Source organism: Rhinolophus ferrumequinum, chromosome 10, assembly GCF_004115265.2.
Source record: "Rhinolophus ferrumequinum isolate MPI-CBG mRhiFer1 chromosome 10, mRhiFer1_v1.p, whole genome shotgun sequence".
NCBI lineage: Eukaryota > Metazoa > Chordata > Mammalia > Chiroptera > Rhinolophidae > Rhinolophus > Rhinolophus ferrumequinum.
Window position 1 is genome coordinate 89,740,374 of NC_046293.1, and position 15,450 is coordinate 89,755,823.

The window sequence follows — 15,450 nt, forward strand, 5'->3', positions numbered from 1 at the left end:
TTTGGCTATGAAATCAATCTAGGGGCTGCAATCACTTTTTTTTTTAAAGGTGTAGAACTCCTTTGAACAAATCAGTGTGAATCACTTGCTGTAAGGTTAAGCAAGGTTTTGTGAAACTTGATTGTATATAGGCGTGTGTGTGTGCGCGCCCGCTAGGTCAGATGTAAAATGTATTTCTTTCTGGGGGAAATGGTCACAAAATGTTCAAAAGTGTTCCCTGTCTGTTACACTGGATAAATAGGTTGGAGAACTCTGGAGCTGCCTTGGATTTCCCCGCCCTCATCTCTCTCCCGCATCCCTGCCGCCAGCACCCTCTTTTTCAGTTAATCAGTGTTTCCTGTGGATCTGTCACTCACCATCCCGACTCCGTGGATGGTGACTTAAGCTAAGCCCTTGTCCTCTCCGCAGAGCACTGCGCCCTCGTACCTGGGCTCTCCCGTCCCCAGTCACAGCTGCCAGACCGTCCTCACAAACAGCTGGGATTTTGTCGCTCTCTTCTTTGTTTCCTAGAGCAGGAATCCACTTGTCCCACCCCCCAGCCCCTCCTTCATTACCCAGCCAGCCAACACGAGGTGAGCACCTGACACTGTGCCAGGGCATGCGCCAAGCCAACGCGGCTGGGTCAGCTCACCCACACGCCTGCTGTGCAGCCTCAGACTGCCCTCCAGCCTCACTCCTGCACGGTCCTCCCACCTGCCCTGCCTCTTGCTCCTGCTGGCGCCTGCTGTGGCAGAGTGGAAGAGCTCGGACCTAGGTGCTGGATTTTTATTCAAATCCTGGGTCTGCCACAGCCTGCTGTGTGACCGTGGGCAGGCTGTTAGAAAGATTGGTGATAACGTGTGCCAGGCATCTGGCCCACAGTGCATGTTGGGTAAGTGGCGGCCAGGGTGACCAGGAGACGTGAGGGCCGTGGCTTGTCTCCCTGCCTGATCAGCCTTCCTCAGTCCTCACTCCAAGGAGCTTCCCTCCTCCAAGTCCCTCCACTGTCATCTTTCCAGTCAGAATTAATGCCTCTTCCCTCTGTGCTCGGAAACTGATAGGCTACTGACCAAAGCACACAGGAGGCCAATGAGCGTTGAGAGGATGAGATCTGCAGGCTTGTCTGAGCTCTGCTCTCCCTGTGCCTGGAAGGCCCATGTGTTCTGACCGGGGGGCCTGAGAGGCTTCTTTGCGAGGGCAGTGGACAACAGGGGGACAGCAGGGAGGAGCTGAGGGCGTTCCAGGGACAGAAGGGCAAGCCGGAAGGTGAGAGGCATCCAACCCTGCCTGTTCCTCAAGGTGCAGCCTGAAGCCACCTAAGTCCCTCCAGTTGCAGGGACCCCTGCCAGCTGGGGATCACTTTTTGCTGCCCAGTTACTGTGTGTGTTCCTGCATTACCAGACAGCGGGATCCTAGTGGGCAGAAATCCTCCCTGCTCCACAGACCACCCAGTGTCTTGTTCACAGCAATCAGTGCATATTTGCTGAAGGAATGTACGAGCCAACAGACAAGGGAATGAATGAATGCTGTGAGTATTCTGCTCCCTGGGAAAGTGCTGAGCTGGAATTGAGGCTCCTCATGAGGCTGGCCCAAATTCCATAAGCCTGTCTCCTTTTCCTCCCTAACTCTAGACTTATTCACCAAAAAGCCTGTTGTTCAGACACTTGATTCTAAGAAAGGGGGGTTCCTGAGAGTAAGACAAGCTCTTAGACGCTGGAAAAAATATATCCTCTTCTGCAAATAAACAACTCGATTTCTAGGATATGTCACTCTGGCAGAGAATATATCCATCCTCCCCTTCTTTAGTGGGCCATTCCCGACTTTATGGTATCAATATGCTCAAATAAAAGACTACATTTCCCAGACTCCCCTGCAGCTGGGGCTGGCCAATGAAATGTGAGCAAAGATAAGGGTGGGACTTCTGGGTATCCGGTTAAGGGGAGATGACTCTGCAGGGGGTGCTCCTCCTTTGTGTCTGTTGCCCTCCCCCTTCTTCTTGTCTGGAAAGTGGACAAGAAGGCAGCAGCTCCTTTAGCCATGTTGTGGGGACACTTGGTGACCATACCATACCAGGCCTGGGCTGTCTTCGTCCATTCTTTATGTGAGAGAATAAACCTTTAATTTGTTTAAGTCACTGTAGTGGGGAATCTATTCCTAACAGCAGAACACAATTCCTAGCTGATAGTTTCATTTGAACTGAGAGTGAATCAGTGCCTCAAATAAGTAAATTGATTACATTTCCTAAACCTGCAAAGCCAAGGTCCAAACATTCAACCTTGGGTACCCTGTCAATTTAGGCCCCCCAGGCTGGACGTGGAGGGCACCCAGAGCACAGCACGGCAGGGAAATGCAGCTTCTTCACGGCCACAGGGGCTCTGGGAGCTCTCCCTGCAAGCTAGGTTTACTCACAGCAGGGCCGGGCTCTGCTTTCACTGGCAATAACCACACACAAGCTGCGGTCCGTTGGGCTGCTGGGGCTGGAGCAAAGGGGGGGGCTTCCTGAGCTTCCAGTCTGTAATGAGGCGGGGGTGAGGTGAGGTCCTGTGAGGTACCACCCAGGAGCCCGGAGCAGAAAGCAGACGGGCCAGGTGGCAGCCAAGAATACAGAACTGATGAGTAGCCCAGGCTTGGGCGAATTTGCGTGCCTTTGGGAAGCCGCTGTCCCCAGAGAGAAGGGGGACCAGAGGATGAGTGGGGGCAAAGATTCTCTCGGTGTCCGAATGGAGCAAAGGTCACATGGCCTCCTTAGCTAGGTACAGCCTCAGTTTCTTCTTCTCTAAAATGGGGATAATTCATCCTCTCAAGGGTGGGAGGATTAAATGAGTTACCACATTGGAATCACTCTGCACGGCTCCTAGTGGCTCCAGTCCTTTCAATCCTTCCTGCTGTACAGCCAAGCCCCCCCACCCCCAACTGCCTGGTCCCTTGACAAGCACCTTTGGCCCCACAGTGGGGCTGGAAAGGGTGCAGTGTGTGCCAACTCTGTGCTCTTGGAGAGCCTCTGCCACCATCAGCCATCTTGGTGTCCAGGTGACGCACTGAATTTCACTCTGGAAGCACCAAGCTATCCAAATGAGACTGCCCTGGGCCCAGGAAGGTGGAGCGTGGGGGAGTCCAGGGACATGCTGAGGCAGGCAGCGAGGAGTGGGGGCCTGGAGGGGCAAGTTCAGGAGTGCATGCAGGGCTGGGAGGCCGAGGTTTCTCCTGCACCCACCACACTGGGAGTGATGTGAAGACAGCCTGTCACGCCATGTGGACAAGGAGGACAAAGGGCTTAGAGAGACAGGGAAGGAGAAGGGGAGCCAAGGCAAACAGAACTGAGGCCCAGGACAGGTGTATCAGAAGCCCTGTGAGGGCAGAAGGGTTGCCTGGTCTGAGGACCCTGCCGGCCCTGGTGAGGCAGGAGGTGCTATGCTTTCTGAGCAATTTAGGCACTTAGGGAGAGCCACCACACTGGGGTGCCTGATTTTGTAGCTCTGCTGCCCCTGTGAGGTTCATCTGAAGCTCCAGTGTTTGGGTGCTATTTACAGGCAAATGACAGGACTGAGTCCCCAAATCCAAAGTGACAGATCCACTGGAGACATTACAAAGATCTATAGAGCTGTTGTCACTCTCCTTGCCCCAGATGTCTGCTCTTTTTCTAGGCCCCAAACAAAGGGCTGCAATCCTGTCATTTGTAGCTCTTTATAATAAGAATGAGCCCTGAGCTGGAAGAGAGGCTCAGTGGGGCCAAGCGTCTAATCGCAGGCCTGGAACACCACCAGAACCAGGAGGGAGCCAGGCCTGGGCCCTCAGGCAGGCTGCAGATGGTGCCCTGGGGCTCCTGCTTGCTGGGTAGGAGGTGTCTGTGAGGAAGGGCTGGGAAGGACGTTGTCTGGGGAGAATCTTTGCATCTGGAGCAGCAACAGCCTTCTCTCTCCAGGCCCCGGACAGACATTGGCAGGGATGAGGCGTGGCCTGGACCTTTGGCACGTTATCCAGTCCGGAAAGTGCATCCAGGTTAACAGCAACCGGCGTTAATGCGTAGGCAGTGGTTCTCAGACTTTACACACCGGAACCCCTGAGGGCTTGTTACGGCACAGAGGGTGGCCCCCCCCAGTTTCTGACTCCTTCGGTCTAGGGTGGGGCCTGGGAACACGCATTTCCATCCATCTCCCATTTGCTGCTGAGGCTGGTGGTCCCACCCCAGCCCCCAGCTCCCCCTACCCCCACCCCCCTTGAAGCCTAGGCATAAAAGGGAATTGGGGGAAGGAGTGAGCTGGGAGAGGACCCCGGTCATGTGGCCCTTCGGGGCACTTGGCTGTGTTTAGGGTGGGGCAGGTTTGGGTGGATGGGTAGGAGCGTGGGGTAGTATGATTCTGAAATGACCCCCAGTGGACCCAGACTCTTGACAGTTGTGCCCTGTGTAAGCCCCTCACCCTGAATGTAGGGTTGACCTAGTGACTTTCTTTTAGAGAATGGAACATGGTAAAAGGGACCAGATGTCACTCCTGAGATGAGGGTCCCAAGACTGTCACTTCTGTCCTGCCCTCCTCTCTCTGCTCTTCTTGGCTTGCTCACTGCGATGATACCAGCTGCCATGTTGAGAGCTGCCCTCTGGGGAGGCCCACCTGGCACCTGAATCCTGCCAGCAGCCAGGAGTGAGCGTTGAAGCTCAGCCTCCTCTAGTCAAGCCTTGAAATGACTTGAGTGGAGCAGCCTTGGCTGACAACTTAATTGCAGTCCTGGGAGAGACCCTGAGCCAGACTTACCCAGCTAAGTCATACCCAGATTCCTTATCCCCAGAAACTGGGAGATAGTAAGTCTTGTGGTTTTAAGCCATTACATTTTGGGGGGTTATTTGTTATGCAGCAATAGATAACTGTTACATAGTTACTGAATGAATAAGTTAAAAAAAAAAAAAAGCAAAAATGGATGGATGGACAGCCTGGCCAGGACACCTGCCAGGTGCTGTGTATAGCGCTGCTCTCTGGCCTGGGTGTTACTCTTCTAGTGCCTTCTCATAACCAGACATGGCTCAGGCCACAGGGTCAGAGCTGTCCACAGTGAGGAAAGAGGAGCCCTGTCAAGATATTGCCACTCCCAGAGCCCTGACACTAGCGTTGGAGCTGAACCCGGGGGTCCGGAATGCTGGGCCTTGGTTTTCAGGGTCCTAGAGGCATCGGTGCTCATTCTAGAAGACTCAGACCAGCAGAGCCCGGTGAAGGAACTCCTGCCCGAGCAGGAACAGAGGGCCTGGGGTAGGCGCTCCGGCAGGAGTCGGACTGCCCAGGAGACCCTGACTTGCAGCCTGCCACACTCTCCAGAGAAAGCCACTCTCCCTGGGGTCACCCACCTTGCCCAACAAATTCTCAATTCCATCAGAACTCATGCTCTCCCAGCTTGGCTTCTGTCACCACGAAGTTTTTTTTCTAGAAATTCCTTTCCCCTCACATCACTGGTCTTCTCTTGTAAGTCTGGCTTTTCTGTAGCTGTGAATTTTGGGGTTAAAGAGCCTCAGTTTTCCTCTGGTATAAAATGAGACAAATACATCACCAGAGATGATCAGGGGAAGCCCCCCAGCCCTTCCTGGGGCCTCACAGTGGGGAGGGAAGAAGGGGAAGCAATGGGCTGTGTTAGAGGCGAGGGTGACCAAGCACAGTGGGCGTTTGGTGCCTGGAGGAGCTTCTACAAGGTCACAACCCTGCTAATGGAGATTAGACTTCACTTCTACCCTCTTTATTTTACAAAGGATTTTAAAAACTCTATACAAAGATAATATGATAGTTGAGAAAACAGGGATAAATAAGCTAAGTAAACACATACTTTATAAAATATAAGTCTCTGAAAAACTGTTTGCTAGCCCCTCTGATCCAGAGTTGTACCCAGTGATGTCATGATTTGTGAAGACATGTGAGCAAGTGGACACGAGGACCACAGTGAATTATGCAAAGGGCCCCTTGGGGTGCCTGTCCCTGAGCCCCACTCCCTGCAAGTTTCTCCTGAGGCCTCTCAAGCAGGTGTCAGCAAATGAAGGCCAGGGGGCCAGATCGGGCGCTTGAGCTAACAATGTGTTTCTATTTGCAAATGGTTGGAAAAAAATAAAAAGATTGATAACATTTCATGACACATGAAAATTATGTGGAATTCAAATTTCAGTATCCATAATTAAGTTCTGTTGGAACAGAGCCACGCTCAGCTGCTTCCATGCTACAACCGCAGAGCTGAGCAGTCGTGCCAGAGCTGGTCTGGCCCGGAAAGCCTGCACACGCGCTCCGGCCTGTCAGCAGCCGTGTGCCGACGCCTGCTCCCGAGCAGTCTCTCCAGCTTGGCTGTCCTCTCCCTGCATCTGACCGCTCTCCTCCTCAAGTGCCCAGCCTGCCTTCCACACTCGCTCTGAAACTCGGGCCCTTGAAAGCCAACACCACAGGGACCTGGAGACACTGCCAGTCTCAGTTCCCCAGGGCAGCAGGAGTCAGCGCATGAATGATTGAGAGCATCAGATCAACCCAAAGCCTCTTTCCAACCACTGGTTTCAACTTCTGTCATCACCCATTTTCTCCCAGGGTGATTGAGAAATACTAAATGGACTGGCGCTCTATCCCGGGTAGGGTGACACGGCCAAAAGGGGGCATGAAAGGGACAAGGAGGAAAAGCAGAGGCGCCGAGGGAACCATACGAATGATTCAAGTCTTGCAAAAGACGTCCTGATGGCCAGCTCACGCCCAACCCCTACTAGAGAGGAAAGTGGGTGACACCATCTTCCTCTTCACTTCTGCTGCTCAGGCAAGTTCCACAGAAGCGGATCATTGAGAAACTGTCCTCCAAGAGTCAGATGCCATGACCCATTGGTGCCCCTTCCTCATTTGCCCTCTTTCCCACATCTCCTTCCTACGCCCTGGTTCCTGCCATGTTTGATGACCGGCTCCTGTGAGGCCAGAGGATGGAGACAGTCGTGGCCACGACCTTGGCAAACCCAGCCCATTTCCCCCAGCTCTGCTGACACCCCAGGCGCTGAGACTCCGGGGACTAGATGTGACCTTAGAAATCACGTAGTGCAGCCGTCTTATTTTAGAGAGGAGGAAACTGAGGCACAGATAATGGAAGCTGCTTAACCAAATCACATATCTAATTAGTGGCAAAGCTCACACTGGACCAAATACTATATCCCTTTGACTGAGGTTCAGCTTGGAGGCCACTTCGATGCTTCTGGCTTGTTCTAAGGAAATATTTCACGTGAAGATATTCAGGTTTGGTTCAGGCTTGAATAGGCTTCTTTTATAGATTGACTTCTGGCTAAATAAAGAATTAATTTGGGGGCCCAGTTTGGAGCTCAGCAAATGCAAAATTATAATTGTACCTTCTCTTTTGCCTTTCTGAGCACACGTGGGATCCAAGGAGACGTCCACATGCCTGATTAGATATGCAAGCAGGGCTATGGCTGAGATGGAGTGCCTCCATTCCTTGATTTCCCCTTTAGCAAACAGAGGGTCAGGCTCACTGGGTTAGAGCTCCCCACAAGGGAGGTCCAGACAGGAAGAGAGCACAAAGTGGGAAGGCCTGGCCCTTCGGGGCCCCAAGAAGGTAGGAGGGAAGGGTGCTGTGGTCTGAATGGGCCCCCCTCCCCAATTCCCATGTTGAACATAACCCGTCAGGTGATGGTCAAGGGTGGGGCCTGAGGGAGGTGATTAGGCCATGAGGGCAGAGCCGTCAGGAATGGGGTTAGTGAAAAAGACCCCAGAGAGCTTCTTTGTCCCTTTTCCCACATGAGGGTACAAGGAGAAATCAGCGGCCCGGACGATGGCCCTCACTCAATTTTGCTGGCACCTCACTCAATTATGTCATATTTCTGACCTCCAGAATTGTGAGCAATACGTTTCTGTTGTTTATAAGCCAACCAGCCTGTAATTTTCTGTTATAGCAGCCTGCGTGGACAGAGGGGCAGGGGAACGTGACAGAGGGGAGGGAGCAGTGGAAGGGTGCTCAGGATTCTGAGGGGACCCCTCTAAGGCCACGCCCTCAGTGACACAGCCACAGCACAGAAAACGTGGGGCCCTGAGAGGTAGCTAGCTGATCCCCTCCTCATTGTGTGCACTATTTCCCTACCAACCACTAGAGAAGGCCAGATTAGTTACAGGCAAATAAAGACGTAATATCTCAGTTAAAAAGTGCATGAATTTTGTAATATTGCTATGTTGACTTTGGTTTTAAGAGGAGACCTCATTTTCTTCAGACCTTTCACTCTACTTGGCTCTAAACCAGGATTCCTTCCTGGGGCCATGAACCCTTTCTTTGATGATATGGCTGCTGGGTGACTTGTCTCCGCCCTCACTCTACTTCCAGTGCCTTACCTCCTGGGATCTCTCTGAGATCAGGATGAACCCGTTGTGGTCGATGACGAAGCAGTCCAGGTCCTGGGGAGAAATCCAGAAGGGAGGTGAGGCCAGGCCCGCCCCTGACCCCTGGGTCCCGGGCCCATCCTGACGTTTGGGAAGGCAGACTTCCATGTCTAGTGAGAAGGTTCCCTCTGTAGAGCCCAGCCCTGCACGGAAGGAGGGCATTTGGGAAGGAGGGGAGCTGGCCCATCAAGAGGCTGTGGGTTGAGGGGCCCGTATGTCCCACTTCTACCCTCTTCACACTGGGGAAGAACTTACACTGTCCTGGCAGCTCTTTGGGCACGGTTCATCCACAGCGCTGCACTGGAAGGAAGAGGAGATATTGCAGATTGCGTGTGCCCGTGTGTGCATATGGTAGGTGTGTGAGCGTGTGTGAGTGCTGCGTGTGTGGTATATTTGTGTTGTGTGTGGGGACTGGTGAGTGTGTGTTTATGTATACTTGTGTTGTGTGCACGTGTGTACTATGGCATATATGTTTATATGTGTGTCTGCCTGTGTATGGTATATGTGATGTGTATGAGGTATGTGCAGGGCATGTGTGGTGTGTGATGTGCGTATGCATGGTATATGTGTGGGTGTGTGCACGTATGTATTTGATGTGTGTGTGTGTGTGTGTGTGTGTGTGTCTGCTGTGTATGTGGGTGTGGGTGTGGGGTGCATTAGTAGGTCCGGGCACTGGAGCAGGACCCTTGCTGGCTGGCAGCAGCCACAGCACACAGGGTCAGCTCCTCTGAGGGAGCCACAGCCCCTGCAGCTGTGGGTGAGGGGAGGAGGTCAGCTGCATTTCTGGGCCTCACGGGGGGCTTTTTACTGTTTGTCACCAGGCAGGAAGTGGTGGCTGACTCCAGACTACTGGGCTGGAGGTCCTCCCCACTCCAATCTCTTCCATCTTTATTGTCTGGCTAACTAAACTTGCTCAAAGTGAAAGGGGGCCATGGAACAGAGGAGGCTTGGTGCCATGGGGCAGATTCAGGGCTGGAGGAGCTTATGGAGGTACAGTGAGGAGCCCTAGGAAGCCCGAAAGAGCCTGAGTCTGAAGGCTCTGGGGAGTAGAAGCAGGAAAGGAAGAGGTGGAATGGCAAGAGCTATGGTAAGCTCAGCGCCTAGTGGGCAGACCATGGATGGCTTGGGTCTTGGCTGGAGGGACGGAGGGGAGCAGCCATGAGGGGGCTTTAGAGCATCAGAGATGTGGTGAAAGGCAGGCCAGTCCCAAAGGGGACCCTGTGTCCTGTCCTTTGTCTGGGGTCTAACTTGAGAGAGCACTGGGTGGGAAAGGCTGGGACCAGAGACGAGCCGCTGACAGAGGCATGGGAGCTGAGAAAGGTGGAGAGCTGACAGAGGACCCAGGAGGGGGCCAGAAGGGAGAGCTGGGGGGGCGTGGATCTGAAAGCACCAGACCCTCCTCACCATGGACATGCTGGGGTCTCCTGCCCTGCCCTGGCCCTGCCACCATCACACCCACCTGCTGCGTGGCCGCCCAGAACATGCGCTGTAGTGACTCCAGCCTCATTTGGATGCCCACCGCTGCAAGGAAGCAGGAAGAAGGAGGGTAAGCCATGAGTGTGTCTTGGGGGAGGGGAGTGGTGGGTGGGAGGGAAGAGAAAGTGAGAGAAAAAATAGATTCTAGTTAAAGAGAGGAGGTGCATCGGCAGGCACTGAGAGGAGAGATAGCACCCGGGCAGACAGGGATGGGGAGAGCTGAGTCAGATGGTAGCAAGCGAACTGAGGTTCCCGGGGCGTGGGGTCTGGGAGAAAAGAAGACTGACTGGTGGCTTCTGTCTCTCCACAGCAGACGAGACCAGAAAATGACCTAAAAGGAAGTTGCGGCCTGAGTTTTAGAGAACAAGAAGGCCGCATTCATCCTCGAATCTCGGGGAGCTCGAGGCAGGTGCAGTGGGCAGATCATGCTCCTCTTTCTCAGACATGGAAAAGTAGAGGCAGAGAGAGCCAGCCATTTGTTCAAGGTCACATGACCAGAAGTGGTGGGACTGGAATTCACGGCCACTTTGGGTTGGGTAACTCCTGAGGCTGCCTAGATGTCCAGCCTGATGTAACAACCTCTCTTGTACCCAGTTTCTACTCAGGACCTCCCCACTTTGCTGAGGGTCCTAATCAGAATTACCATTTACCCAGATTTGCAGGTAGGTTCCAGAAAGCTAGAGACTCTACCAGCCTGTAAAAGCTACTCTTTTAATGACGCCACTTACAGGGGTCACCCATACCTCTGGTTCCCAAATAAGGGTAGAGGATGCAAGCCGGTACTCACATCCTAAGGGAAATTTGGGGTCAAAGAAAAGAAAGAAAGTCAGCTTATACTGAAAAGCAAAAGAATAAACAAACTAGGCCGACTTCCTACTGCCTGGTATAATAACAGTGAAAACATGTTGAGTGCCAGCAACCTTACATCCATGAGCTTGTTTCATCCACACAGCAGACCTGTTCTATTATTATTCAGACTTCACAGCTGAGGAAACAGAGGCTTACAAAGATTATGTGGCTTGCCCAAGTCACCTAGCCCCCAAATGCAGACTGAGGACTCACGGGGTCTGTCTCTAAGGCTCGTAACCTCTCTATTCTCTAGTCCTGACTCAGTCCTGGTGGTCAGGAAGGAGCCGAGAGGAAAGCAGTCATCCACTTGGGGCTTCAGTTCCTCCCATCTGTCAAATGGGAATGCATCTGGGATCCCAGCCCTTATGGCGTTTTCATGAGACATTCTACAGTGATTCCAATGGCCATTCATTGGAGAGATTGTCCATCACCGTAATCCTGACTTCCTGAGACTCAGCTGGCTCTTCTAAAACGGACTGGAGTTCCAGTATGGCACAGACACATATATCCTTTTGTTTTTTCAATATGAAATGATTCTGGAGAAATGTGATGGAGAGAGAGAGAGAGAGAGAGAGAGAGAGAGAGAGAGAGAGAGAGAAGAGAGAGAAGAGAGAGCGCAGGGAAAGGTTGAGGGGCCAGAGTTCCAGCCCTGGGTTGGACTAGAGCCTTGATTTTCAGACTTTAGAATGCATCAGAATCATCTGGAAGGTTTGTTAAAACTTCATCCCCAGAGTTTCTCATTCAGTAGATCTGAGGTGGGGCCTGAGAAGTGCTCCCAGGTGATGCTGATGCTGCCGCTCCAAGGGCACTGTTTTGGGAACCACTGTTGTAAAACCCCACTGTCTGACTGGACTGTCTGAGATGATGCCCCACACAGTAGCCACGAGTCACATGTGGCTATCAAGCCTTTGAAATGTGGCTACTGTGACTGAAGACCTGCACTGAAAATTTTTAATTTAATTTTAATTAATTTAAATTTAAATAGGCTACATGTGGCTGGTGGCCCCCATATTGGATAACGCAATTTTTGAGCAATTCTGAATTTACAGGTGAAGACACCAAGGCCCGTCCCTTTGGCCAGTCGGTGGCTGGAACTCTGGCGGGCCTTCCTGAGCCGGTCCTGAGATGTGGGAATAATTGGGTTCCATGGGGGCTCCTTTGTTGTGTCAAGGACCAGGTGGCTGAAAGGCGTGGGAGGGAAGGAGACAGATAGACCCACTTCTTGGTTCATAACAAAGACGAGAGCCACAAACACGGTGGGTATGAGCAGCAGGTGAGGCGACACGGGGGCTCAGCCCTGGCTGCCATGACCCTTCATCCCTCTCACATGTCTCTCAGTCGGAGGCTACGGGGCCCCCCTCACTCACTCCCCCTTATTCTTCCTTTTAATATACCTTTGATATTCATTTTAGGCAGATTTCTTTCACCTGTAGAAAAGGCTGAGTGAAAGAGGAGGAACCTTTTAAAAATTGTCAGAGAGGAGTCACAGTAAAGCTTGGAATGATCAGATCGTACGGATTCAGGAAATCTCACCTACCCCTGTCCTTGGCCTCCGGGGTCAAGGAGCCCTCAGACTCTTCCCAGAGCGAGACTGTGCTTCTCTACCTATTGCTCAGCGCCAAGTCTTGTAGAGTCGTGACATTTCTGAGCTGGAAGAAAGTCTATGATTCTCACAAAGGGAGTGTTGAGAGGATGCGGTTAATTCTTCCCTAAGGAAACAGGTGTTTGCGGCTCTTGAGTGGAAATGGCAGGAGTGGGGCACAGAGCACATTCTCCCCCAACCCTCTCACAGTTGGACCGTAAGCTCCTCCAAGCAGGCTCTGGGTCCTTTCCATCTGAGTATTCTTGGCAGAATTTAGGACATTCCAACTGCCTACTGATCTCTACTTGAGTCACCAATAGGCATTTCAAACGTCACAAGTTCTAAACCGAACTCTGGCTTTTCCTTCCAAAAGCTGACCCTCCTTGAGGTTTCCCCATTTGGGGGATCATTCTCTGCCTAGTTATCATTTCCCCCACCTCATCCAAGTTCTGTAGACCTTATTTCAAAACTTCACACATCTGTCTATTTCCCCCTCTTCCAGCTAGCCACCACCCTGGGCCACACCATCATCTCTCTCACTTGGATTAGTTTAATAGACTACTAGGCGGTCTCCCTGCCCTCCGTGACCCATTCTCCACACAGCCAGAAGAGTGGTCTTTCCGAAGATCAAATCATGTCACTCCCTTGCTGAAAACACTCTAATGCCTTCCCACAGCTCTTTGAACAAAATCTAAACTCCTCTGTAATATTGCCTACAAGACCCTAAGGAGCTGGCCCTGCGGATGTCAGATTTCAACAGGAATGATTTTCTCCCTCACACATGCTAAGCCCGCTCCCACTCGGGGCGTTTGCAGCAGCTGTTCTCTTTCCCTGGAATGCTCTCTCCCTAGAACTTTACATGGCTGGCTCCTCTTGTAATCAGCTCTCAGCCCAAACGCCATCTCTCAGAGAGGCCGTTCCTGACCTGCCCGGACAGAGCAGTCCCCACCTTCGCCACTCATTCTCTAGCTTATCACTCTGTTTATTTTCTAAGCAACATGGTTTATTTGTTTTATTTCCATTGATTGTCTCACCCCATTTGAATGGGGGCTAATAGCAGGCCAGGCAGTTGAGTTCTGATTCCCTAGCACCTAGAATAATACGTAGCACATAGTGGGGTGCAATAAATATTTTTTGAGCTAAATAAAGAAATACTTGTGAATTCCACTGAGTCAGCCACTTGACCGGGAAGCAAATTCTACAAGACCCCTCTGTCCCTTGGGTCAAGTGTTCGAGACCTTGCTGGCTTCCTTCCTTTCGTATGCAGCCTACCCTCTTAACGGATGCTGGACTTGAGATCCTGGAGACTTAGCTGTGCTCTGCTTCCCTTGAAAACCTAGGAGGAACCCCACCAAGAAACAGGGAATTGAGGTGAGACACAGAGAACTTGCTCATGGTAAGAACTGTTAGATGCTGGTTGGTATGCAGTGGGGAGGGTGGGGAGCAGCATGGGAATATCCTCAAGCACAAACCTGACGGCTTGCACCCCTTGGCTTTAATCTTTTCAAACCCTTCTGTTCAGCTCCTGACTCACACCCCGAAAGGTCCTTTTCCATCCCAGACCCCGAGAAAGCCCAACCTTCTCTCCTGGGAGACCTATCCACAGCTCAGATCGCTGTTCCAGGCACTTGCTTCCTCGGGTGGTTGGCTATTGTCAGAGCCTCAGTGGAGCCTCCCCTGGGACCATCATGCTGGTCGTCCTCCTCCCTGCACCTCCTAATAAGCCTGCTGTGTGCAGGAGGTGATACTCAGGCTGTTCTCAGGCAGGCTCAGAACTCGTGCTGAAGAGAGACATCCGAGTAGCAAAGGACCCAGGGAACGTGGGGCTTCTCCCACAGCCCGTGGGTTATTAAGAGACACCTCCTTATGCTTGTGCACGTGGGTCTTTGTTTTAGACCCAGACCTGGGTCTCTGGGGATCTGCCACAACCCGATATGGAGAAATCAGACCCCCTTACCCTGGCCCGAGCCTGGCCTGTCCCGCTCCCCCGTTCTCTCGCTTGCTTCTCCACAATGATCTGTGCCTTCCTCCAAAGCAGCTTTTCTTTAAGATCTCCTTGGCTGGCAGACAACCCAACAAAGAGCCTCAATAAGACCACAGGCGGCAGACTGTTTATCAAGATGAACCTCTGCTCTGAGTCCTGGCTGTCACCTTGGTGCTGCTTTGTCGTCACAGGAAGCAAAACAAAACAGCTGTGCACACGCACACTCGTGTGCACCTGTGCATACACAGAGAAATGATCCCTGTCAGGGGCCATGCTCCCAGGACTCAGAAACTCCGTCTTTGCCCCCTGGCTCTCATATCTACTTGGGCCATCTTTCGCCTGTGCCTGAAAGCCCAGTGGGTGAGGAGGGGCCACCTTTCCTCATAACAGCTGGGGAGTCTGCAGGCACTCTGTGAGCACTTGGATCGAAGAGCACCGTTGTGGAAGGGAGGAGACCAGAGATGTCAATCACTCTACCTCCCCATTTTACAGGCAGGAAACTGAGGCCCAGGGATGGCAGTTAATTAACTAGCTACCAGCTAGTTAATGAGCAGCAGAGTTTAGACTCTGAGTCTCCTGATGCATAGACCTGGGCCCTTTCTTCCTTCCCATTCCTCTCAGCATTGGGCTGGGTGAGGCAGAGGCCCTCTTCTAGAAATGCTTGCATTGTAGGAGGGCAGGCAAACCAACCACAGAAAGCTGCTGTACATTTTCTGTGATAACCACAGGTTGGCCCAAAGAAAGGCCGTAGATCACAGAAGGAGAAAGTCAAGACTAAGCAGGCAAACTTCACAGAGGAGGTGACGTTCTGGCTGAGTTTTGCAGGAGAGCATTGCAGCCTCAGGGAAGGACATGCTTTCAGGGGCTGGGCAGTGGGAAGCGTGTGTAGGGGTAAGTGGGAGCATTTAGCTTGAAGGGCAGGGAGCATGTGACACCTGTGTAGGTGAGAGGCACAGACTTGCAAGAGGTAAAAGATGCTCTCTCTTCCTGGGCCAGCAGTCCGAGCCCTCCAGTGCCGTGTCGCCCAGCAGAGCAGATGGAAAGGAGAGTGCAGGACCTTCCTGTCAGGGCTGTCCAGTCAAGTGGGCTTCTCAACCTGCACCCTCAGTCCTCATGGTGAATCCCCCAGGAAAGCAGGCAAAACGGAAGAGGGACACTGGGATACGCCTGACATATTGCCACCAGGCTATAGTATCTGCCAT

The 15,450-nt window shown here is 52.4% G+C and overlaps 1 protein-coding gene across 1 annotated transcript in view; it reads right to left on the reverse strand.

Moving 5' to 3' along the window:
- The window catches only part of CACNA2D4 (calcium voltage-gated channel auxiliary subunit alpha2delta 4), a 134,229-nt gene that overhangs the window by 8,100 nt on the left and 110,679 nt on the right, over positions 1-15,450 (reverse strand). The window contains exons 28-30 of the mRNA XM_033117701.1: positions 9,817-9,878; positions 8,613-8,657; positions 8,310-8,372 (exon numbers count right to left, since the gene is read on the reverse strand). Of these exons, the coding sequence (XP_032973592.1) occupies positions 8,310-8,372; positions 8,613-8,657; positions 9,817-9,878 (170 nt within the window). The remainder of the gene's footprint in view (positions 1-8,309; positions 8,373-8,612; positions 8,658-9,816; positions 9,879-15,450) is intronic.